Here is a 25,209-nt window from a genome sequence, read left to right on the forward strand (position 1 = left end):
TCATTATCGTGTTTGTGTAACAATTAGCGGTAATGTAGCAATCAAACCAATGCAAAATGACGCATTACATTGCACTTTTCTGCATTGTTTTAACATTCCAGATACTGTTTGTGTAACAATTAACATCAATGTTGAAATCAAGACAAAGTAAAATGACACATTTAATATTTTTTTGCATTAGGTTCACATTCTACACGGTCTGGCGTGATATTGTGTGCTTTTGTATTACTTTTAAGATACAATGTGTCACACGTTTAATCAATACAGTTTCCGGTAGAATACAAGAAAAAAACACAATGACCAAATTTGGCAGCATTGCGATTAATGACTTGGGCTTGTTCTGCTCCCTGATTGGCTGCCTCTGTCTCCGACGCAGCAGGCCGAACTCATCAATCAATCAATCATTACCATCTCCTGCTTTGACGAGCAAAGCCTCGCTGGATGGACAAGCGAGGCTTTGCTCGTACATTTATTGATTTATTGGCGACCTCATGGACGAACAACACGATTTCGGTAAGGCTCCTTGGAGTTAATTGTTGTTCATCAGCGTCTTACGCCCATTGGCTAGCTAACTTCCTGCCTCCCTGTACGTCATTTTCTTTACACTCTGAAACCACTTTTTCAAAGTTTATAATCCTTTCCCTGTGGAGGCCTGGCGGCTGAACAACCCCAATGAGACCTTTTAAGAAGCCAAAAACTCTTATTAACTCCGCTGACCTTGTGTTTGGGGGACATGTTGGCTAGCTTTAGCCGCAGCTAGCTAATTAACAAGCAGCACACCTGGGACACTAATTAGTTCATTAAAGTCACCTTGCTGTAATTAGTTCAGTTTTAGCTATTCTTTATCATGTTTGTCTCGACTGAAGACCCTTCACTTTATTCAGTGTTTGTGCAAAAAGTCGATAAATACATGGAACATTATTATTATTATCGTCAGTGGGACATTAAATAGCTAAGTAGAGAGGTTGTAAAATTCCTTAAAGTGTTGACAAAAAGCATATGAGTACTCATAATTGTGCCATAGCGTCACCAAGTCAGACATGAAAGAAGTAATTCAACCAGAAAGCTCATGAAATGACTTAAAGTACGGCATAATACTAGTAGTGCTAAGGATGAGGTCTACAGGGAAGCCCACATACATGCTTCACCTATGGGACGCTACCCAGCATACCCTATGGGTTATAAATGAGTATAAAATCGTATTGTTTTCATGTGTGAGTGTTTTCATACTTAGGTATTTTGATACCTGCATAGTCTGTGTATACTATAAGTGGCAAATGTAATTTTTTGTTGCACTGGGAGTGAGTGAGTACAATAACATGAGCATTGTGACAAGACCAAGCCGGAGAATTTTCCCGCTTTGTTTGTTTTTCCAGGCTGTCCGAGCCTACTTTGTGAGGAGCTGGAGGACCTGGAAACGGAAGACACACAGGAGAGGAGGAGTGAGAAAGGAGAAGAGGATGTGGCGCATAGAGAGAAGGAAGACGAGGAGCAAAAAGCACCGCAGGATGATGAGAGGCCTAAAGGTAGTCAGGTGGAGGATGCCAAGATGGCTGACAAAACAGTGCCGGTGTGCAGTAAACCAGAAGGTCAAGAAGAAGGGAGCCCTGAGGAGAAAACCGAGCCGAAGAAGAGCAGAAGGAACCGAGGAAAGAAGCCAAGTGAGCGAATGAGGAACAGGAATCTCCGTAAGGACGCCACTGAAGAAGATGAGGAGGAGAAAAAACAGAAATTGATGAGGATGAGCTCGGAGGAGAGCTCGGCTCTGATGGAGCCACCCGCTAGACTCATGAGCACCTGTGACCTCGCCGAGCCCCTCTACCTGGGCTGCGGCGGCTCGGGTCTGTACTGCCCCCCTCAGGTCCCAATGCTGTACTCTTCACAGAACCCTGTCCCCATACAACCCGCACCGCCCTCTCAACACGGGACCAAGAGGCCCCCCAGTCCCTTCTTAACACACACTGTGTCTCAGCCGGGCCTGGAACCACTGGAGGTGACTTTATTATCTGTCTTTATCACAGTGCTAGAATTAGTACCAGGAGCAGAATTTAACATTTAATCGATGTTTATACGTGATGGCACCAGATGGAGATCACCCAGGTCACCACCCGCCGCTCCATCCGCTACAGCGCCCGGGGTCGAGGCCGCGTCCTCAGCTTCCCTGTGATGGCCGGACTGGAGAGCGTGGACACCGGCCTCCTGCCACCGGCGCCCAAGAAGAAGACACGGACACTCTACAACACCGGTGAGTCATGTGACGTGTTTCCATCAGAATAGTGTTCTTTTGCCATTGCGGTGTAGGTTCCGCAACTTGCTACAAGAGCTAACTTTACCGATCTAAATACTCTTTTCTTTCTCTATTTCCCATCAATATTTGATCCAGCTTGTGGCTACAGAGTTACCGTGCGCCAATCAAACTACGGTGGGGGCCGAAAAATTGCCGCCGTTAAACGGAACTTCAGTTCATGCGTCATTAACGATGATCTACAATTTTAAATAAATGATCATACCCATGAGACATAGTTTGGTATATTCCACAACTACCAAATATTATTCATTCATTCATTTTCTACCGCTTTCTACCGCACGACGGGTGCTGGAGCCTATCCCAGCTGTCTTCGGGCAAGAGGCGGGGTCCACCCTGGACTGGTGGCCAGCCAATCACAGGTCACATACGAATAGACAAACAACCATTCACACTCACATTCATACTTCATGGCCGAGGGTGGAATTGAACTCCTAGCTGTGAGGCCTGCGCACTAACCACTCCTCCACCAAACCAAATATTATTCATTCATTTTCTACCGCTTATCCTCACGAGGGTCACGGGGGGTGCTGGAGCCTATCCCAGCTGTCTTCGGACGAGAGGCGGGGTACACCCTGGACTGGTGGCCAGCCAATCACAGGTCACATACGAATAGACAAACAACCATTCACACTCACATTCATACCTATGGCCGAGGGTGGAATTGAACTCCTAGCTGTGAGGCCTGCGCACTAACCACTCCTCCACCAAACCAAATATTATTCATTCATTCATTCATTTTCTACCACTTTTCCTCACGAGTGTCGTGGGGGCTGCTGGAGCCTATCCCAGCTGTCTTCAGGCGAGAGGCGGGGTACACCCTGGACTGGTGGCCAGCCAATCACAGGTCACATACGAATAGACAAACAACCATTCACACTCACATTCATACTTCATGGCCGAGGGTGGAATTGAACTCCTAGCTGTGAGGCCTGCGCACTAACCACTCCTCCACCAAACCAAATATTATTCATTCATTTTCTACCGCTTATCCTCACGAGGGTCACGGGGGGTGCTGGAGCCTATCCCAGCTGTCTTCGGGCGAGAGGCGGGGTACACCCTGGACTGGTGGCCAGCCAATCACAGGTCACATACGAATAGACAAACAACCATTCACACTCACATTCATGCCTATGGCCAAGGGTGGAATTGAACTCCTAGCTGTGAGGCCTGCGCACTAACCACTCCTCCACCAAACCAAATATTATTCATTCATTCATTCATTTTCTACCGCTTTTCCCCACAAGAGTCGCGGGGGATGCTGGAGCCTATCCCAGCTGTCTTCAGGCGAGAGGCGGGGTCCACCCTGGACTGGTGGCCAGCCAATCACAGGTCACATACGAATAGACAAACAACCATTCACACTCACATTCATACCTATGGCCGAGGGTGGAATTGAACTCCTAGTTGTGAGGCCTGCGCACTAACCACTCCTCCACCAAACCAAATATTATTCATTCATTCATTCATTCATTTTCTGTCGCTTTTCCTCACGAGTGTCGTGGGGGCTGCTGGAGCCTATCCCAGCTGTATTCAGGCGAGAGGCGGGGTACACCCTGGACTGGTGGCCAGCCAATCACAGGTCACATACGAATAGACAAACAACCATTCACACTCACATTCATACCTATGGGCGAGGGTGGAATTGAACTCCTAGCTGTGAGGCCTGCGCACTAACCACTCCTCCACCAAACCAAATATTATTCATTCATTCATTCATTTTCTACCGCTTGTCCCCACAAGAGTCGCGGGGGATGCTGGAGCCTATCCCAGCTGTCTTCGGGCGAGAGGCGGGGTCCACCCTGGACTGGTGGCCAGCCAATCACAGGGCACATATAGACAAACAACCATTCACACTCACATTCATATATGGCCGAGGGTGGAATTGAACTCCTAGCTGTGAGGCCTGCGCACCAACCACTCCTCCACCAAACCAAATATTATTCATTCATTTTCTACCACTTTTACTCACGAGTGTCGTGGGGGCTGCTGGAGCCTATCCCAGCTGTCTTCGGACGAGAGGCGGGGTCCACCCTGGACTGGTGGCCAGCCAATCACAGGGCACATATAGACAAACAACCATTCACACTCGCATTCATACTTCATGGCCGAGGGTGGAATTGAACTCCTAGCTGTGAGGCCTGCGCACTAACCACTCCTCCACCAAACCAAATATCAAAGAAGTGAAATATGTACTGCTTGGTTTTTCAATAAAAAGCTTCAAAGTGAAGTCCATGGTGTGTCTGCAGACCAGCTGGAGCACTTGGAGGCCTTGTTCCAGGAGGACCACTATCCCGACGCGGAGAAGAGGAAAGTCATCGCTGCGTCAGTCGGCGTCACGCCTCAGAGGATTATGGTGAGACCGCCTCTCCTCCTCATTTCACCTCTCCCGTATGCGTCGTCACGGGCCATCATTTCCTTCCTTGAAGCTCTCATCCGTGCCGTTAACCTCTCAGTCGTGATGCGCTACCGTGTGTGCTGCAGGTCTGGTTTCAGAACCGCAGGGCCAAGTGGAGGAAAGTGGAGCGCTTGGTGGCGGGCAAAGTCGAGCCACAGCAGAGCAGGGTTGGGTGGAGCCCCGCCCGCCCTCACATGCAGCCCATGTTGCCTAACATGGCAGCCAACGGGTGAGTCCATTCCGGATTGTTGTTCTCCTGACGGAGCACGGAATCAACAGGATTTCATTTCTGACGACAGGCTTTCCAGCAAGGTAGAGCCCGCCTTCTCCACTCACTTTGGTGCCAAGAGGCCGCCGGCGGAGCCTGCAGCGCCGGCCTTCCCCACCCTGTCCACGCACACCGTGCCCTCATACAGCACCCTGCTGGCCACCATCAGCAGCCCAGGTTCTGTTCTGGCCTTCTGTTTGGACTTAGAGCAGGGGTGGGCAAACTTTTTGACTCGCGGGCCGCATTGATTTAACAAAATTGATGGGGGGGCCGGACTATATAGTATTTTACACGTAACAGTCCATTTGTACACGTATATTTTTACACATAATTTACCCGTAAAAGTGTCATGCAATCTGCTATATGTGCACTTTTAGATAATTTATTTGATGTAAAGTGCGTTATAAATTAAAATTATTATTATTATTATTCATTCATTCATTTTCTACCTATCTAGGTCATTATATATAACACTCTGACTCACGTTGTCATCTTACAAATAACACTAAACTCATCACACAGCAACCTAACATTGAAAAGATATTCATTCATTCATTTTCTACCGCTTTTTCCTAACGAGGGTCGCGGGGGTGCTGGAGCCTATCCCAGCTGTCTTCGGGCGAGAGGCGGGGTACACCCTGGACTGGTGGCCAGCCAATCACAGGGCACATATAGACAAACAACCATTCACACTCACATTCATACCTATGGACAATTTAGAGTCGATTGAAAAGATATAACTGAGAAATATACAAACATGTACTAATATGCATTCATTCATTTTCTACCGCTTATCCTCACAAGGGTCACAGGGGTGCTGGAGCCTATCCCAGCTGTCTTCGGGCGAGAGGCGGGGTACACCCTGGACTGGTTTATTATTATTATTATTATTATTATTATGTGCTTGTGTCCATTTTTTCAGGAGCATTTGTAAACAACAGACCACATCAAATAACGAAATTGATCAAGCCATGATGCCAGGTTGTATGTTGACTTTAAATGAAATACTTTGGAAAGAACAGGCGGGCCATATTCAAACACTTGGCGGGCCGGATGTGGCCCCCGGGCCGTAATTTGCCCACCCCTGACTTAGAGTTTGGACTATTTAGTGGACATGTGCACTGATTACTAATTACATGTGCCCTACAAGTGGCAGTATATTATAGTGTTTGATTCTAATAATATTTTGACATACTGCTATTACTTTTGGAGTAGTAGTTTCCTATATTTCCCAGATGTCAAATTGTGTGTACTTAGTGTCATATCTTGTCTGTTTTTATAAAATATACTTAAGCTCCAATGCAGTATCAGATAGCAATTTTCCCATAAAGCGCAAAAAAAGGTCTAATTAGTTTCTGTGTTTAGTGACGAAGCCCATCTTGGTGCACGTGGCGTCATGATAGTGGTGCAGGCTGTGTAGGGGGGGGGGCGCATGTCTTCAATCTCCATGTTTAATCTCTGCCTTTTTATCTCCAAGGTCAGCCCAGAGCCAGAGACGGGGGCCATCACCAGCCTGAGTTCCCCGCCCGCCCTCACATGCAGCCCGTGTTGCCTAACATGGCAGCCAACGGGTGAGTCCATTCCGGATTGTTGTTCTCCTGACGGAGCACGGAATCAACAGGATTTCATCTCTGACGACAGGCTTTCCAGCAAGGTAGAGCCCGCCTTCTCCACTCACTTTGGTGCCAAGAGGCCGCCGGCCGAGCCTGCAGCGCCGGCCTTCCCCACCCTGTCCACGCACACCGTGCCCTCATACAGCACCCTGCTGGCCACCATCAGCAGCCCAGGTTCTGTTCTGACCTTCTGTTTGGACTTAGAGTTTGGACTATTTAGTGGACATGTGCACTAATTACTAATTACATGTGCCCTACAAGTGGCAGTATATTATAGTGTTTGATTCTAATAATATTTTGACATACCACAGCGCCCACCCATAATTTCCATCTTCAATTTGACAGCGCCACCCTCACTCCATCCCCGCTCATCCGCAACCTTGGTATCCTCCTAGACCCCACCCTTTCATTTGAACCCCACATCAAACAGTTAACCCGGACTGCATTCTTTCATCTTAAGAACATAGCCCGACTCCGTCCATCACTTCCATTCTCTGCCGCTGAATCCCTGATCCATGCATTCATCACCTCCAGAATGGACTACTGCAACAGTATTCTCTACGGTACACCATCCAAAACCCTCAACAAACTACAATATATTCAGAACTCCACTGCCCGCCTCCTCACCTCCACCCGCTCCCGTGAACACATTACCCCTGTCCTCCAAAACCTCCACTGGCTTCCCGTCCCCCAACGCATTCACTGCAAAATTCCTCTCATCACCTACAAAGCCCTCCACGATCTGACCCCCCCATATCTCACAGACCTCCTCCATCCACATAATCCCCCGCGTCCCCTTCGCTCCTCAGACTCAAACCTCCTGGCACTCCCCTGTAAGACCAAGCTCCGAACCTGGGGAGACAGAGCCTTCTCCATCGCTGCCCCCACTCACTCCGTGTTTGCCCTGACCTTCCCACCTTCAAAAAACAACTCAAAACCCACCTCTTTAAATCTGTTTTTAATGTCTAACCTTCTGTATCCGACTGCTGTGCCCCGCCCCGCTTTTTTTAACTGTGTACTAACCAATGAATGTTGTATTTTGGTGTGTCTTTTATTCTGTTTACTTGCTCTATTCAACTTCATTCTTTTGTAAAGTGTCTTTGAGTATCTTGAAAAGCGCTATACAAATAAAATGTATTATTATTATTATTATTATACTGCTATTACTTTTGGAGTAGTAGTTTCCTATATTTCCCAGATGTCAAATTGTGTGTACTTAGTGTCTGTTTTTATAAAATATACTTAAGCTCCAATGCAGTATCAGATAGCAATTTTCCCATAAAGCGCAAAAAAAGGTCTAATTAGTTTCTGTGTTTAGTGACGAAGCCCATCTTGGTGCACGTGGCGTCATGATAGTGGTGCAGGCTGTGTAGGGGGGGGGGGGGGGGCGCATGTCTTCAATCTCCATGTTTAATCTTTGCCTTTTTATCTCCAAGGTCAGCCCAGAGCCAGAGACGGGGGCCATCACCAGCCTGAGTTCCACCCCCGCCCCATGTACAGCCCTCCCCCACTGAGGAGAGCCAGCCTCCCCCTCCTCGCCGTCGCCGCCGCCGCCACCTACGGCTCCATCCTCAACACGCCGGCACCCACCCCACCTCTCTTTGTGGATGTCGTGAAGGGTGGAACCTCCTTGGCCCACCGCGACTGCCACCCTGTGCAGACGGACGGCAGGTCGGCGCAATGCAGAGCACCGCATTAGACAACTATGTCACATGCTAATATGCTCATGTCATTATTAAGATGGCCGCTTCATTAGGTACACCTGCTCCGTTTAATGTGATTTAGCACACAATGTTTTAGCAGTTGAAATATACATTGACATGATAGCACAGCATCATACCCACAGGTGTTCCTCCTAGTCCAGTGTTTCCCACAGGACTGTGATCTATTCGTGGTGATGGTGGGTTACAGGGGGTGGGGAGGTGGAATCGTAAAGATGGAATGCTTGAATTTGCATAATTGACCACAACACATTTGCAAAAAGTGAGTAAAAAAACTTAAAAAAAAAATATTTCTGTTGCAAACAAGACGCGCTCAAGTGTGTGCTCTTCCAAATATTTCAGCTTTAAAATATTTTTTTTGTTTTGTAATATTATGATTTTATTTATCATATTTATATATCATATTTATTATTGTTTAGTCTAGAGACAGTGCCAATGAGAAAAAGACAGGAATCAGAAGTGGCGGTAGCGGAGATGAGGATGCTGAGGTTCTCATTGGGAGTGACCAGGATGGATAGGATCAGGAAGGAGTACATCAGATCAAATGTCTTTGTGACAGTGCAAATTAATTTGTGGCGGGCCACCAAACACTGCAGTATATATGTATAATAAATACAAAGTAAATTAGATTAATATGAATATAATAGTAAATACAACAAAGTATTTCAACACAATTTTTAAAAAATCTATAACATTTGTATTTTATTTATTGAAATAAAAATAACAGGACTGCAAAATAATGTGTATGTGTTCCCATCAATCATGTCGTTCATCTGTGTTGTCTTCAGTTCTCGGTTTGACTTTGGGGACAAGCTGGACTTCCTCCTGCCGAGCCAGCAGAACAACTCTCTGTCCTTCCAGCTCCAGACCACCTACCCCCCCAGCCAGGCTCCGCAGCAGCACCAAGCCCAGACGTCTTTACCCGGCATCGCCTTCCTCACCCCCTCCCCTTACCTCACCCCCAATCCTCCCGATTCCATCTCCACTTCCTACTTTGCTTTCGGCCCCGCAGGGAGCTCGACAGGCGGGGTTGCATACGCTACCGGGGGGCAAGCCTATGTGCACTCCCAAAGTGGGGGACAGATTCTGCTTCAGGCCGCCGGCCAGCACGGTGAGTAGTCACTGTGGCCCCCCCGACTACAACACTGAGGCAAGATCCAGCACGGTTGAGGGTTCCCTCGATGTTTAGTGGTATTTTCAGTTTTGCCTGAGTACATGTAACTTTATTACAGTATAATAATACTGGATGTACTTTAGATAAGTCAACGTGCAGCAGATTTCATTTCAATGTGAATTTGAATGTTCCTTTGCTATCATGTGACTCATTTGGTCACATGGTCTGATATGCACATTTGCATCCAGGTGGCATGGCGGCCTACAAGTCCTACCCGTGGGCTAACGTGTACGGCCAGCCCGCGGCGCACCAGTGCCTCCAGCGTCCTGCGACCTACTCCTCGACCGGCTTCGCCGCCGCCGCAGGCCGGGACTTCCAAGCGCCGTCTTCTTCTGCCAACCTTCTGCCCCTGTGCTTCCAACGTGCAGACCCTTTGCCCTCGCAGGCGCTGACCCACGTGGGAGGCACCACGACCGTCCTCCCGCCCGTGTCCACCCTCCAGCCTTCCCGCCTCCGGGTGGACAGCGGGGCGACGAAGGTGGCGCCCATGCTGCCCCCCTCACACGCCAGTCCCGGCAGCCCTCTGGTGCCCTCTGGTGAAAAAATGGAGTATGACAGCCCACGGGAGGTTCACAGCCACTTCCACTGTGACTTCTCTCCTATACACTTTTGACCGTGTGTGTCTGTGTGGCGTCCTATAATAGTAGATATTATATAATATGAGTGTTTTTGGTTTGGCCACATCCAGAAAGGCAGCAATAAATGCGTTTTGTTCTCTTCCTACCTGTGTTTAAATCCACCAGGTGGATTTAGGAGGTTTTGGGCTGGTTCCCAGTAGTCTGGATGGGTGTGGATGGTGACATATTGTCTTGTAGCTGCTAGAGGGCGCTATTCCTTTGCTCAGTGACAGTTTGACATGAGCGGTGGTGAAAGTTGATAAGGTGTGTGGCATACTAATGTTTGGAGCTCAGCCTGCAGGCATGTTCCCCGAGCTCGGGAACTGAAGCGTTCCCGTTTTTTTTTTTTCTTGCTCACTTTATAATGGAAACATTTTTTTGTTGTTGTTGAAGTTATTATAATGTTTGATGAGAAGGTGAGATGATGTTGCCATGGGAGGGGAAGACGGATGGATGGATGGATGGGTAGGATGATGGAGTTTGTCGGGTACCGTGTGTATGTGTGGAGAACTGTCAGTTATGTAACTTTGCTGCACTTTTAATGAAGCTCCCTTCTTCCTGCTCACTGGCTCGCCGGGCTGTTGCTGTTGGCAGGAGGAGCACGGGAGAAACACTCCACGACTTCATTTTTTTTTCTTCTCTTTCTTTTTTTTATTTATTTTTTTTTTTTTTTACACGAGTGTGAGAGCGCTATTCACACCATGCCCAGTCTCGGATTTGACTTAACAGACTTATCGTCAAGTCAATGTGCATATGTGCTGCTCGCCATGTGTGTGCTGGGTTGGACACTGAGCAGTCTGCAATTAAGTGTCCTGAGACTTCCTCTGGTGTGAACAGAGAGTGTATAGAATGTATGCATGTGTGTGTGTGTGTGTGTGTGTGGCGTGCATGGGATGCTTCAGTCCTGCCTGCCTGATCCCGCTATGTCAATATTGACTCTGAGATTTGAAGAAAGGGAAACTTGTTTCAATATTTATGGTTGTGGTCAAACAGGCTTTTCCTAAAGCAGCATCGCTACACACACACACACACACACACACACATGTACAGTACCTGGAATGATGGAGCTCGTTGGCACTGTAGAGGCCAGTGTTGTTGATACACGCCATCGGAGGTAATAATGTCCAATGTGGAACAAAGCTGAGGGTCTTGTTTTCCAGAAATATCTGACAAATAGACTTGTGGTGGGAGTCGGTATGCTGCAAATGGAAAAAAAACACAGATGCGCTTTTATGGAAAAGAAATACAAAGAGAAGACTATATAACGGGATAAAAAAAACATTCAGCATGTGGTCTTCATGCATGCCGTGTGAGTTGGTTTTTCAGGCTTGTTTGCATGTACTACGCGTCTGGCAGTACACTATTATTATGTTTGATGTTCTCTGGATGCTGAACGTGGCGACACTGGGCGGCCAAGGGGGGTTGCTTACAGGAAACTCTCCATATTTGTTGGTTTTTTTCGGTTAAGCAACAATTCAACCACATCTTTGTATTTAGATTATGAAGGAGGCGATATAATCCAGTGGTGTTGACGTGCTTTTTACTTTTACTCATCAAACATGTCAGGTTGCCCAGATTGTTGTTGCAGGATTAGATTAGACAAAAGTATTTTTTTTTTACATTTAGTCACAAGCTAAAACTCCAGAATCACAAATGGTGCACTCTATTATAATAATAATCGCCTGCCAAAATCCATTTTTTGTATGCTGGAGCCTATCCCAGCCGACTATGCGGTAACGGGGTCACCAATTAACCTAACATGCATGTCTTTGGAATGTGGGGGAAATCCGGAGTTCCCACTGAAAACCCACCTGTCAATAACAGCGATTCGAACCCAGATCTTCCAGACAGTCTTGACATGTAACCACATGCTAACCACTTGTCCACTGTGCAGCTGCCTGCCAACATTTAGTTCATTCATTCATTCATTTTCTACCGCTTTTCCTCACAAGGGTTGCTGGAGCCTATCCCAGCTGTCTTCGGGCGAGAGGCAGGGACACCCTGGACTGGTCGCCAGCCAATCACAGGGCACATATAGACATATATCTATATATATAGACATATAGACAAACAACCATTCACACTCACATTCATACCTATGGACAATTTGGAGTCGCCAATTAACCTAGCATGTTTTTGGAATGTGGGAAGAAACCGGAGTACCCATGCAAACATGCAAACTCCACACAGAGATGCCCGAGGGTGGGATTGAACCCTGGTCTCCTAGCTGTGAGGTCTGCGCGCTAACCCCTAGACCACCGTGCCGCCCCATTTAAATAGTTATTTTATTTATTTTTCACTGGGGTCTGCACTCTATTAGGTGACATATCAGTGTTTCCCACAGGACTGTAATCCATCTGTGGTGTTGGCTTTGGGAAGGGGGGGGGGTGACATAACTAAGTTGCATAATTGACTCAAACTTTTTGGCTTCCTCCTTCCCCACTTAGTTGTAAACCCCTTCTTAAGTTTAGAATACAGTAATTAGTTCCGCATTAGTTTGAGCAATGGTGTAAACAAAGAATAACAGGAGTGTAAACATGACTATAGGGGTGTTACTTCATGTCTACAGGGCTCTAATAGTGTTAGATTACATTTGGAAAGTCCTGGATGGGTTTTCCATGCTCTAACTATGAAAATGTTCAGTTTATTAATAGTGACTTGACTTATCACAGTTGAATCTGGAACCAATTAAAGGCCATAAATGAGGGATGATTGCATTTGTAAAAGTATAATTTAAAAAAATCATTCATAATAATACACATTGTCAACGATAACACAAATCTAAGCTGTTTTTTAAATATAAAAAACATCTCCATATGTATGCGGGGTTGCTTTAAAGAATGTATATCCTCCAGCATTTCAGTAGGATTTTCTACAAAAAAATACACTACAAAGTAGATTTTCTTGGGTGTTAAAAAAAATAATAATGGACTCACTTTTAGCTTGTAACGACAGTGGAATTAAAAGTATGTATTTTAGTAGCAAAAGATAGCAATTTATGCTGGCATGGCAGACAATTTTGCTAAATAATTGGCTAGGGAAGAGTATTATTCTATTCTCCTTTTTTTTTTTTTTTTTCCAATGAAGAAATGGTCACACATCGGTCTCATTGAAGAGTAAGCAGATTTATTCAAAGGGACAAAAAATGCCAAATTGGCGAGTGTCTCTAAGAATAATTCCGTCGCTATTCCCGAGGGAAATCAGCCGGTGATTAAAAGTTTTTCTTCCTTTTCCGCCCCACTTTTACTACATGAATGTGTAGGTGTTTTTCCTGCGTCGGGGCGCCTTCCACGTGCTTGTGTATGTGTTGTTTGATGGAAATGCTCATCCTTTTGCACGTGTGTGTGTGTGTGTGTGTGTGTGTGTGTGCACTGTTTAGGTTACATAACACAACTTTTATGTGTGTGTTTATGTGCCGTACGTACGTGTGCAAACATATGTTGTGTCTCCCTTCTGAGCCAAACAGGGTCGTCGCTGAGATGACACCTTTTCCAGGAATAACACCTCCGTGGATGTTTCATGTCGGGCCTGTCGGTAACACACACACACACACACACACACACACACACAAATGTTGCTTTTACTGTATGTTCACTTGAGTAGGAAATCAGTCAGTCCACTTATACTGTAGAGGCCCCCACCTCCCGGTCTTGCATTCTCAATTGCGGCTTGTTGGGGCTGTGTGTGTGTGTGAGGAAGGGGTGTGTGGGGGGGGTTGGGGGCATGCTTGGGTGGGGTGGATGTTTTTAGGTAAAAAGAGGGATCTCTGTTTCATGTGTGTGTAACCCCTATTGAGACATGTTAGATGTGTATTGATGAAAGTGTTTTTGCCGTGTTTACGCCTTCAGGGGACCCCCCCCACACCCCCCCCCACTGATGACTGCCAACCTGCCACCTGACCAGAACGCTACATTTCGTGAGATTTGAGCTTCTTTTTTTTTATATATTTCCACAAAGTGTTTTTGCCAGGTGACGTTAAAAGTGTGAGAGGAATTCACTTTATTGGGTACACCTGTACCGTCGAAAGAAAACACACTCTTTTACTCCTGAAGTGTTGCACACAAAAGGGTGTTGCCCGTGCTATTACTTTGATGACAACTACACCACACGGTGGTGCTGTTGTTAACCTCCATAAGTTGGCTTGACTTGGAATTTCTCACACAGCTCCCCAAAACAGCCACTGTGGGTCACTTTGGTGTGTTTTATTATTATTATTGAATCGCCACAAAATTTGCTACACACTTTGAAGTGACTGGCACATATGCGTAACATTTGAGCAGGATTGATAGAAAACATTGGGTCATTATTTGGCTAATGGTGATAAAATGTTGAGGACGTCCATTACGTTACACTTCACATCAAAATGTTAAGACTAGAATTTACATTTTTCACGGTTGGATCTTGAGGAGGTTCTAAATAGAGCTTCAAAATACTAAAAAATGGTAATGGTTTAATTTCATTTGAACATGCATCAGATTCCAATTGAGTGCATCCCATAATCAGTTCCCAGTTCCACATGTCCAAATGAGTAGGAAGAAGCAAAGCTTATTAAATCCTACCCCTCCATCTGGTACTTTTACAATCACTAACTGTTACATTTGTTCACTTCCTGCTTTCTTAATATAGTATAAGTTTTTTTTTTGTTTGTTTGTTTTTTTATTTTTACCCCGGTTTCCTCCCACATTATAAAAACATGCTATGTTAATTGGTAATGGTAATGGTTTAATTTCATTTGAACATGCATCAGATTACAATTGAGTGCATCCCATAATCAGTTCCCAGTTCCACATGTCCAAAAGGAGTAGGAAGAAGCAAAGCTTATTAAATCCTACCCCTCCATCTGCTACTTTTACAATCACTAACTGTTACATTTGTTCACTTCCTGCTTTCTTAATATAGTATAAGTTTTTTTTTTTTTTTTTTACCCCGGTTTCCTCCCACATTATAAAAACATGCTATGTTAATTGGTAATGGTAATGGTTTCATTTCATTTGAACATGCATCAGATTACAATTGAGTGCATCCCATAATCAGTTCCCAGTTCCACATGTCCAAAAGGAGTAGGAAGAAGCAAAGCTTATTAAATCCTACCCCTCCATCTGCTACTTTTACAATCAGTAACTGTTACATTTGTTCACTTCCTGCTTTCCTAATATAATTTAATTTTTTTTTGTCACTTTTTTGTTTATTTTTTTGTCATTGTAGTGAAATAGGCTGGAGAAAAACCCACGCATGCACGGGGAGAACATGCAAACTCCACACAGAGATGGCCGAGGGTGGAATTGAACCCCGGTCTCCTAGCTGTGAGGTCTGCACGCTAACCACTCAATCACCGTGCAGCCAAACTTCAATCTCATTAACAAAAATATCTACTCATTACTCGCTCCTTTTTAATACGTTCTATTACTATTTTAGGTTCTATTAAATGTTTAAATGCCAGAAGATCGGGAAGACCTGGGTTGAAGTCTCCACTCGGGTATGCGTGGGTTTTCTCCGGGTACTCCGGTTTTCCTCCCACATTCCAAAAACATGCTAGGTTAATTAGCCACTCCAAATTGTCCATAGGTATGAATGTGAGTGTGAATGGTTGTTTGTCTATATGTGCCCTGTGATTGGCTGGCCACCAGTCCAGGGTGGACCCCGCCTCTCACCCCAAGTCAGCTGGGATAGGCTCCAGCATACCCCCGTGACCTTAATAACGATATGCGTTTGATCAGTTGATGATATTTCAATTTAATGCGAGTTTGCAGTAAATTGCTTCCTCAAAATAACTTTTTGTCTCACTCCCATATTTTATATTTTTTAATTTTCAGGCTGTATTTAGACCAGGGGTGGGCAAACTTTTTGACTCATGGGCCGCATTGAGTTAACAAAATTGTGCGGGGGGCCAGAACATATATTTAACACACATGATTTTACGCTTATAATTTTAATAATTTTAATAATTTTAATGATGTTTAATATATTTAAATATTTTTAATATTTTTAATATTTTTAAATAATTTTTAATAATTTCTAATATTTTTTAAATAATTTTTAATAATTTTTAATAATTTTTTAAATAATTTTTAATCATTTTTAATAATTTTTAATAATTTTTAATCATTTTTAATCATTTTTAATCATTTTTAATAATTTTTAATAATTTTACGCCTTGAATTATTTGTCTAATTTTAATTGTCATACTATCACCTATATGTTCTTGTTTCCTTTTTTCAGGAGCACTTTAAACATCAGACTACATCAAACTAGAATTTATTTATTTATTTTTTTTTACTGAATAAGACATCCGACTTGAAAGTCATGTTGCCAGCTGGTATGTTAAAAGTTGAAATACTTAAAAGCAACTGGCGGGCCGGATTCAAACGTTTGGTGGGCCGCATGTGGCCCCCGGGCCGTAGTTTGCCCACCCCTGATTTAGACCCCCTTTAAGATCCAACGGTGCAAAATGTCCCGTATTTTCTGGTCTCGCTTTTTTTCATGGTTTGGCTGGTCCTGCAACTTATACTCCGGAGTCTACTCCTATCGCTCCTGTACCACTGAACATATACAATGTCAACAACGCTGTTAAGCTGCTCTTAACATTTTGATCAGGACCGCATGCTAGCCTGTCTTATAAAGCACTACCAATAGGGGGCGACAGTACTAGCAGTCATGTATCATCTCATTCAAACTCAACAGCCCATCAGGTATTCCAAGTGTACCTAATGAAGTGGCCTGCGAGTGTATGTTTCAATATAGTGAAGCTTTAAAGACACACACACACACATACACACACACACACACGTACCGAGGTGTAGGCTGGCGGCAGCACACAGTGGCGGTCTGTGCCGCGTCTCTCCTCCAACTTCCGTCCAAAAATGTGTGTTTGGGAGCGTGCAGAGAAAAGAGGAATTCATGTTGGTGTTTATTTGGCCGAATCCGAGCTGGTGCTGCACCGAAACCCCAGCCACTCCTGTACCCCCAGTCAGACACACACATACTGTACCGTCTCACACACACACACACACACACACACACACACGTACCTGTCCATCCTTGGTGTGTTTGTCTTTCCTTAACCGCCATTTAGGTCCTCCCAGGGCAGGTATTTCCCTCTGGAAGGCACAAACACTGTTAACTAAAGAGGGTGTGTGTGTGTGTGTGTGTGTGTGTGTGTGTGTGTGTGTGTGTGTTGGCGGGGGTGTCGGTGGGCAGAGTGTGTGAAGCACTTGCATTGATAACCTCAGCTCAGAGTCCCTCAGTCTCACTCCGCGGCCGTCACCCCTCGCCAGGAACTCCCTCGGTCCTGCACGGTCTCTCCCTTCCTTCTGCTGGCTTCAGTCTGCTCGACCGCCGTCATCCCTGCCGCCATGACGCTCACGCCGCCGCTGATCCTGGTGCTGATGCTCGGCCTCACCGGCGCCCGGGCCACCGTCGACCTCCGCACGGCCGCCGCCATGGGTGAGTAGCAGGAAGGATGAGTCTACCAGGGTCGGACTGTGGAAAGTGTAAAGTGCGTGCTTGCTGACGGATGCAGATGGAGCGGCTTGTGTTGTGTGATCGGTGGTGTAGTGGAGCGTCCGCTGAAAGCTGAGGGAGGGACAGAGGTGAAGGGTGAGCAGGGAGATTGCTGGTGTTTCACAAATGTCTACATTTGGAAGGAAGAACTTACCTAGGCATATTTTGCTTTAAAAAAAAAAACACAAAAGACATATTTTTGGCATGTATTTTTATGTAGTTTACACTGTATTTCAGGTTTAATGTTTAAATTTCTTTATATTTGCATTGTTTGAAATTATTGAAATAGCACTATCATCCCGTTCTGTCTTACACTTAATGTTATAGTTTTGTATTTATAAAATTTATTTTTATATTTGTTAATTTACTGTTAAATTTGTATTTTTTTTAATTTGCATTATACAGTACCAGTATTTAAACATTTGTATTATATTTATTTCTAAATTTGTATTTCATTTTAAATTTAAGATTTTTAAAAATATTATTGTACAGTACTTTCTATATTTACATATTTTTTTACATATTTAAAAAAATTTAAATTAATTTTTTAATTTGTATTTTTAAATGTATTATTTTATTAGTATTTTATATTTGTTTTTAAATTGCATTATACAGTACTGATTTACATTTTGATTATATTAAATGTATTTTATTTGTATTACCATGTATTGTTATGTTCTATTATATTGTGTCATTTTATTCTATTATACGGAGAAGTGTCAGGAATAAAATAAAATAATAATATAAAATAATAAAATAAATAAATAAAAAAATTCCCTAATATAGTTTAAATAAATTGAAGTACATTCCGACATTCCGGTAAGCACTGTAGCTCCTCCCACTATCCTCCATCACCTTCATTCTGGCTATGAAGGTGTGCATACATGACAAGTGGCCTCCATGTCGCCCCCTACCTGCAGCGGCGGGTCTGTGCAAGACCCGCCCCACAGACCTGGTGTTCATCGTGGACAGCAGCCGCAGTGTCCGCCCCTCCGAGTTTGAGCAGGTCAAAGTCTTCCTCGCCAAGGTCATCGAGGGCCTGGACGTGGGGCCCAACGCCACCCGCGTGGGCGTGGTCAACTACGCCAGTCGGGTCAAGAACGAGGTACGATTCCCAGTTCATCCAGCCTTGTTTGCCCTCAGTTTTTTTCTTTATGTTTCCTTTTGGTCCTCAGGTGTCTCTGAAGACTCATCGCACCAAGGCGGGGCTCATCAAGGCCGTGACCAAAGTGGAGCCCCTCTCCACGGGGACCATGACAGGCCTGGCCATCCAGTTTGCTCTCAATGTGGCTTTCAGCGAGAGCGAGGGCGCCAGGGTCAAATCTCCTGACATCAGCAAGGTCACCCCCCCCCCCCCCCCCCGTTACTACTTGAAAGTATATCAGTTCTATAGGAACTCTACCTCCCCCACTACCCGCCACCACAGATAGATCGCGGTCCTATGGAAGCATCATCTACATAATGACTTGTCTATTGATGTCCGATGGCAGGTGGCCATCATCGTGACCGACGGGCGTCCCCAAGACAACGTGAAGGACGTCGCCCAGCGCGCCCGGGACGCCGGCATCGAGATCTTCGCCATCGGCGTGGGCCGCGTGGACATGAGCACGCTGAAGCAGATGGCCAGCGAGCCCCTGGACGATCACGTGGACTACGTGGAGAGCTACAGCGTCATCGAGAAGCTGACCAAGAAGTTCCAGGAGGCCTTCTGCGGTAAGATGATGATTTTTGGTTGCTCGCTGGTGTCATCATCGTTAGCTCGCTTTTCTTTGTGGAGCTTCACGCTGCTCCACCTTGACTACAGGGTAAGGTGTTTAGTCTTAATTATTCTCATTGCAATGTGTTGCTCCTTCACTCTCTGCCCTTTAGTACTTCGGCTCACGGCTAATTAAAGCGTGCATGAGGGCTTGGGGGACAGGAGCAACATCTTGGAATGAAATTCACCGCTGCAAGGGCGGTCCGCCTCTAGTTCATAATCCCTTTGGCTCTGGTCTCAGGACCAACTAGTACAGGGGTGTCCCAAGTCTGGTTTTTTATTAGCCTGCAACTAAAAATATTAATAAAAAATTGCAGGTATTTTAGTCAAAAGTCTAAATATTAAATTAAAAAAATGGAATCTAGCAAGTAAAAGTAGTCATTTTGTAATGTCGCTTTTAATAGCACACAGTTGAAATATTAAAAGTAGTAAAATTATGACAAACAAAATACTACAAAGTTGTAGTATAGTTGTAGTCATATGGCAATAAAGAGATTATGCAGTAATATCATGCCACAACATCATTTAACATTTTCACATTTGGATCCGAACTGTGCTTGTGCACGTGTTCAATTTCCCTTCGATGCATAACCTTCTGCACGCTACCCCTCCTCCATGCTTTTCCACTTCCTCCTTGCCATGGAGCGCTGTCATACCTGGAACACGGAAAAGAGCCATGCCTAGATCACCAGAGATGATCTCTTCTATTGGGAACTTGCATCATTACCAAAAAAAATGTATTTGGGATTAGACGTTTGCGTTGAATAAAACGTATAAATACGTCCTTGGTAGCGAATGATTTAAAAACCAAAAGTGGTGATATGATAAAGACTTTTTTATAAAGATAAAATGGCCATTTTTGGAAAACTGGTTGGGGGGAAAAGTTTGAATATTGACGAAATAAAGTCAAATTATCTCCAAATTGTCCATAGGTATGAATGTGAGTGTGAATGGTTGTTTGTCTACATATATGTGCCCTGTGATTGGCTGGCCACCAGTCTAGGGTGTACCCCGCCTTACGCCCGAAGACAGCTGGGATAGGCTCCAGCACCCCCCGCGACCCTCGTGAGGAAAAGCGGTAGAAAATGAATGAATGAATGAAAGTCAAATTATTATGGGAGTATAGTATTAATAATTATATTAATACTATTATTATTATTTTAATAATTATTTTTGAATTAATTAAATTATAATTAATTATTATAATGCGTATAAATAATTATGATATAAATTAATAAATAATTAAATTAATAAATAAAATTATTATGCTAAGAAAATTTACAAAGATTGTAGAAATTCTGGGAAAATGTAAAAAAAAACAGCAAAAATAGGAAAAAATGAGCAAAAAGCCAATTTCATACTGGAAAGTTGGACACCTCTGAACTAGCACAGCAGCCGGTTCGTTTTAAGGATCCACTGGATTCAAGCATCTTTTTATAGCTCCCTTGATGATGACTGGCAGCAGGGTCACAGTGGATCATTAAAATCCAAGCTTCCCATTCTCACACTGACATAGTTGTTATGTTTCTCCTAACCCCCATTCCCCTCCTCCTCCTCCTCCTCCTCCTCTTCTGTGTGCTTGTGTGCGTGCGCACTCAAACTCCACACGCAAACACACAGTGTCGGACCTGTGCGCCACTGGGGATCATGACTGCCAGCAGGTATGCGTCAGCTCCCCCGGATCGTACAAGTGCGCCTGCAAAGAAGGCTTTACCCTCCTGGACGATGGTCGCAGCTGCAGTGGTGAGTGTATGATGATCCGAGCACGGCGCATGAACCACAAGGGTAACGTCTGTGTGTGTGTGTGTGTGTGTGCGTGTGTGTGAGACCAGCTTGCAGCAACTCGGCCACAGACGTGGTCTTCCTGATTGACGGCTCCAAGAGCGTGCGTCCGGAGAATTTCGAACTGGTCAAGAAGTGGATCAACCAGATCGTCGACAAACTGGACGTTTCGGACACCAAAGCCCACGTTGGACTGGTCCAGTACTCCAGCTTGGTCCGACAGGTACCTGCAGCTCTGTACTGTGTAGCTACGGTATTACTGCGTTCCCTCGTTTAGCCCGCAATAAGTGAAACACATGAAGTAGTTAACTTATTTGTTTTATAATAATATGTTTTAAGGCTGCATGGCGGACGAGTGGTTAGCATGCAGACCTCACAGCTAAGATACCACGGTTCAATTCCACCCTCGGCCATCTCTGTGTGGAGTTTGCGTGGGTTTTCTCCGGGTACTCCGGTTTCCTCCCACATTCCAAAAACATGCTAGGTTAATTAGCCACTCCAAATTGTCCATAGGTATGAATGTGAGTGTGAATGGTTGTTTGTCTACGTATATGTGCCCTGTGATTGGCTGGCCACCAGTCCAGGGTGGACCCCGCCTCTCGCCCGAAGACAGCTGGGATAGGCTCCAGCGACCCTCGTGAAGAAAAGCGATAGAAAATGAATGAATGAATATGTTTTTTAAGGCTGTAAAAATCCTCACCATGCGTTTTATTTTCACTTTATTAACATTTTCTCACATTTGTCTCCGGGCCAAAGCTTCATTAGAATTTTAATGATTAACCTAAGAGGTTGGACACAAATAAAGTCACTCAAGTGTATTTCATTCCGCTGACCTCTTTGCCGTTCCACTGTACTGTAGCATTTTTATATCCTTGTTAAAACCTATTGCTCCTATCATTGTATTTTTCTCCTCTTTCTTCTTCTTCTTATTCCTCCAACCCCGTTTGGGTGTGAGGGCCCAGAACGTTTTGTCGACATTTGGGTGTTGATAACACTTGCAAACATAGAGCACTTAGTAGTCACACTGCTAGCGATGGAACATTTATATCAATTTGGAAAGCCCAATGCATTCTGGACGACACAGGAAGGCACGGAGGAGATTGCCAATCAGGACGCTGAACACAATGCATGGGCTCTCTCTTAGCCAATCAGGATGCTAGAAACCAATACATGTTCACACACTGCAAAAAAAATGTGTCATGTGTCATTACGTTTTTCTACATTTTTTAATTTTTAAAATATTTTTTGTATAATTAATATTTTTTTATTTTAATTAAATTTAATTACATTTTATTTTAAATTTAATAACTTTTTTTTTTTAATCCATCCAAGTTTGGTGTGGTTTCCAAATTAAAAAAAGAACTTCCTCTCTTTAATATGGTCTCTCCGCCCCCTTTTCGTGACCCCAGGAGTTCCCTCTGGGCCGCCACAACAACAAGCGGGACCTGAAGGAGGCGGTGAAGAAGATGGCCTACATGGAGAGGGGGACCATGACGGGACAAGCCCTCCGCTACCTGACCGACAAGAGCTTCAGCATCGGTCACGGGGCCCGGCCTGGGGTCTCCAAGGTGGGAATCGTCTTCACGGACGGCCGCAGCCAGGACTACATCGGGGACGCCGCCAGGAAGGCCAAGGAGATGGGTGAGCTTGTGGCTTAATGCGTCCATCATGGCACGCTTATCCTCACTGGGGTCACAGGTATGCTGGAGCCTATCCCAGCTGGACTTTTTATTTGATTTTAAACCTTTAACGTCAAAAACCTAGCTAGCAACATGACTTGCAGTGCTACTGTGGCACACGGGACAGGAAAAAGTCAGATACAATCTGTAGCCGCAAGGCATGCTGGGTAGTTTGTGGTACTCTCTCCTCTCGCCGTCTTTGTTGCATTTTTGTCTTGATTGCAAAACACGTTGGGAGGACGTCGGGTAAGTAAACAAGAAGAGACGTTCACACACTGAGATGCAATCTTTCATCATTCGCCCCGGGACTACCCAGCATACCTTGTGGGCGCTTGTAAATAGCAGTTAGAGCTCCAAGTTATCTTTAGCACTTAGTTGTTGGTTATTGGCTATGCAGTAGCAGTAGTCGATTGATGTGATTTCATTTCGTTGCACCTAGTTTATGTAGACGGTCCGAAGACAGCTGGGATAGGCTCCAGCACCTCCGCGACCCTCGTGAGGATAAGCGGTAGAAAAGGAATGAACATATTGTCATGTTTTTGCTCACTTTTTGTCTCCCGCATTTATGCAAATTATCCAATGACGCTATCTACTTGACATCCTAACCCAGGGGTGGGCAAACTACGGCCCGGGGGCCACATCCGGCCCGCCAAGTGTTTGAATACGGCCCGCCCAATCTTTCCAAAGTATTTCATTTAAACTCAACATACAACCTGGCATCATGGCCTGAGCCAACCTTTTGATGGTTGTATCAATTTCGTTGTTTGACATGGTCTGTTGTTTACAAAGTGCTCCTGAAAAAAGAGACACAAGCACATAATAATAATAATAATTATTATTATTATTAGATTATTATAATTATTATTAGAACTATTATGATTATTATAATTATTATATTAATGCAAATTATTATATTAATTATATATAATATTATTGTTATATTTGCATATTTTACATAATAATAATAATTATTATTATTTTAATTTTATTTTAATTATTATAATATTTTATTATTTTTAAAATATTTAAATATAAATATAAAGTAATAAATAATAATAGCAGATTGCATGACAATTTTACAGATACAATAATACCAGGTGGACTGTTACGTGTAAAATATATAGTCTGCCCCCCCCCCCCCCCCCTCGTAAATTTTGTCATATCAATGCGGCCCGCGAGTCAAAAAGTTTGCCCACCCCTGACCTAACCCATTGCCACAGATAGGTTTCAGTCCTGTGGGGAAACACTGAACATGCAATTAATCCCTTTGGGCTTGCTCCAGATGAGCTCCTGTGTGGTTTTTAAGATGTGTGTGCGCGTGTGTCGCAGGTTTCAAGATGTACGCCGTGGGCGTGGGCAACGCCGTGGAGGACGAGCTGAAGGAGATCGCCTCGGAGCCCACCGGGGAGCACTACTTCTACACCGCCGACTTCAAAGCGATGACACAGATCGCCAAGAAGCTGCAAATTAACATCTGTCAAGGTGAAACGCCCCCATTTAACACACACACACACACACTCACGCTGTCAAATCTCACCTTTTATTGTGTCCCCGTCCCCACAGAGGAGGACCCATGCGAGTGCGACTCCCTGGTTAAGTTCCAAAAGAAAGTAGAAGAAGCCCTGCAGGCGCTGACCAGGAAAAATATCCTTTACAAAAGGTGACGGGTTGCGTTTTTGGTTTTTCTTATCTTCTTGCCTCTCGTTGGCCTTAACTGGTGTCTCACTAGAGAATATGTCCAAGAGGATCGCTTTGTTGGAGAACAAAATCGTCTGAGGACTCCCTCGATAAAGACGCACTCGCCTACACACGCCATTTACTTCTTGTATGAAGAGGAACCTGCGCGTGTGTACGCTGACCCGTTTGTAGCCCCCGAAGACCACCTCCCGCTCCTCCTCCGTTTGTCCTCGCTCACCCTCAGCCTCCTGGGAAACAAAGCGCCGGTTGCCGTGGAGACTTGAGTGTGATTGTCACCCTCCACAGCCGGCGTGTGCGTTTTTGTTAATAAAAGTCTTCCCTCATAGGGAAACAGTGGAAATAAAGCCCAGAGGTGGTCCCAGTCTTCCTTTGTCTGTCGGCCCTTCTTCCCTCCACACCAACGCGAAAGTGAATATAAGACAGGTCTAACTAGAAGAGTGTTTGTTTATTTTGCTAAATAAAGGTGTTTCAGGAAGTACATTAAAAGTTGTGATGCTTTTTTTTTTTTTAAACAGGCATACTTGGTGGTCTGGAAGGACCCCAGGGACCTGCAGAAATGTTACTTTAGTGTCACCGATGAAAACATGACATTTTTTCAAAAACATTCCTATTTCATACTTTGATTTGTACATTTTATATTTTAAATGTAACCCCAAAATGAATGAACGTTACAACAGGGTTTTTTTGTGTTTATGTAC

At 44.6% G+C, this 25,209-nt stretch overlaps 2 protein-coding genes across 2 annotated transcripts; both read left to right on the plus strand.

Annotated features, from left to right (window-relative positions):
• Positions 1-361: 361 nt before the first annotated feature.
• On the plus strand, positions 362-10,202 carry LOC131101774 (uncharacterized). The gene is made up of 11 exons (XM_058047122.1): positions 362-513; positions 1,377-1,993; positions 2,086-2,245; positions 4,555-4,661; positions 4,790-4,932; positions 5,003-5,148; positions 6,449-6,542; positions 6,613-6,758; positions 8,021-8,255; positions 9,094-9,416; positions 9,668-10,202. The coding sequence occupies exons 1-11, from the start codon at positions 492-494 to the stop codon at positions 10,090-10,092; spliced, it is 2,418 nt and encodes an 805-aa protein (XP_057903105.1). The 5' UTR covers positions 362-491; the 3' UTR covers positions 10,093-10,202.
• A 7,156-nt stretch (positions 10,203-17,358) lies between these two features.
• On the plus strand, positions 17,359-24,978 carry LOC131101581 (cartilage matrix protein-like). Its single transcript, XM_058046859.1, has 10 exons — positions 17,359-17,539; positions 18,517-18,701; positions 18,772-18,936; positions 19,087-19,309; positions 20,973-21,095; positions 21,185-21,357; positions 22,544-22,775; positions 24,143-24,295; positions 24,377-24,457; positions 24,540-24,978. The coding sequence occupies exons 1-10, from the start codon at positions 17,449-17,451 to the stop codon at positions 24,587-24,589; spliced, it is 1,476 nt and encodes a 491-aa protein (XP_057902842.1). The 5' UTR covers positions 17,359-17,448; the 3' UTR covers positions 24,590-24,978.
• The last annotated feature ends 231 nt before the right edge of the window (positions 24,979-25,209 follow it).

Source organism: Doryrhamphus excisus, chromosome 14 (assembly GCF_030265055.1).
Source record: "Doryrhamphus excisus isolate RoL2022-K1 chromosome 14, RoL_Dexc_1.0, whole genome shotgun sequence".
NCBI lineage: Eukaryota > Metazoa > Chordata > Actinopteri > Syngnathiformes > Syngnathidae > Doryrhamphus > Doryrhamphus excisus.

What these genes read in the sequence shown, in the direction of transcription:
- LOC131101774 (XM_058047122.1), top strand. Translation starts at nt 492, where the DNA reads ATGGACGAACAACACGATTTCG. An exon ending in CCTAACATGGCAGCCAACGG is followed by an intron (nt 4,933 to 5,002) that starts GTGAGTCCATTC and finishes TTCTGACGACAG; the next exon opens with GCTTTCCAGCAAGGTAGAGC. An exon ending in GGCCACCATCAGCAGCCCAG is followed by an intron (nt 5,149 to 6,448) that starts GTTCTGTTCTGG and finishes TTTATCTCCAAG; the next exon opens with GTCAGCCCAGAGCCAGAGAC.
- LOC131101581 (XM_058046859.1), top strand. Translation starts at nt 17,449, where the DNA reads ATGACGCTCACGCCGCCGCTGATCCTGGTGCTGATGCTCGGCCTCACC. An exon ending in AATCTCCTGACATCAGCAAG is followed by an intron (nt 18,937 to 19,086) that starts GTCACCCCCCCC and finishes GTCCGATGGCAG; the next exon opens with GTGGCCATCATCGTGACCGA. An exon ending in GCAAATTAACATCTGTCAAG is followed by an intron (nt 24,296 to 24,376) that starts GTGAAACGCCCC and finishes CCGTCCCCACAG; the next exon opens with AGGAGGACCCATGCGAGTGC.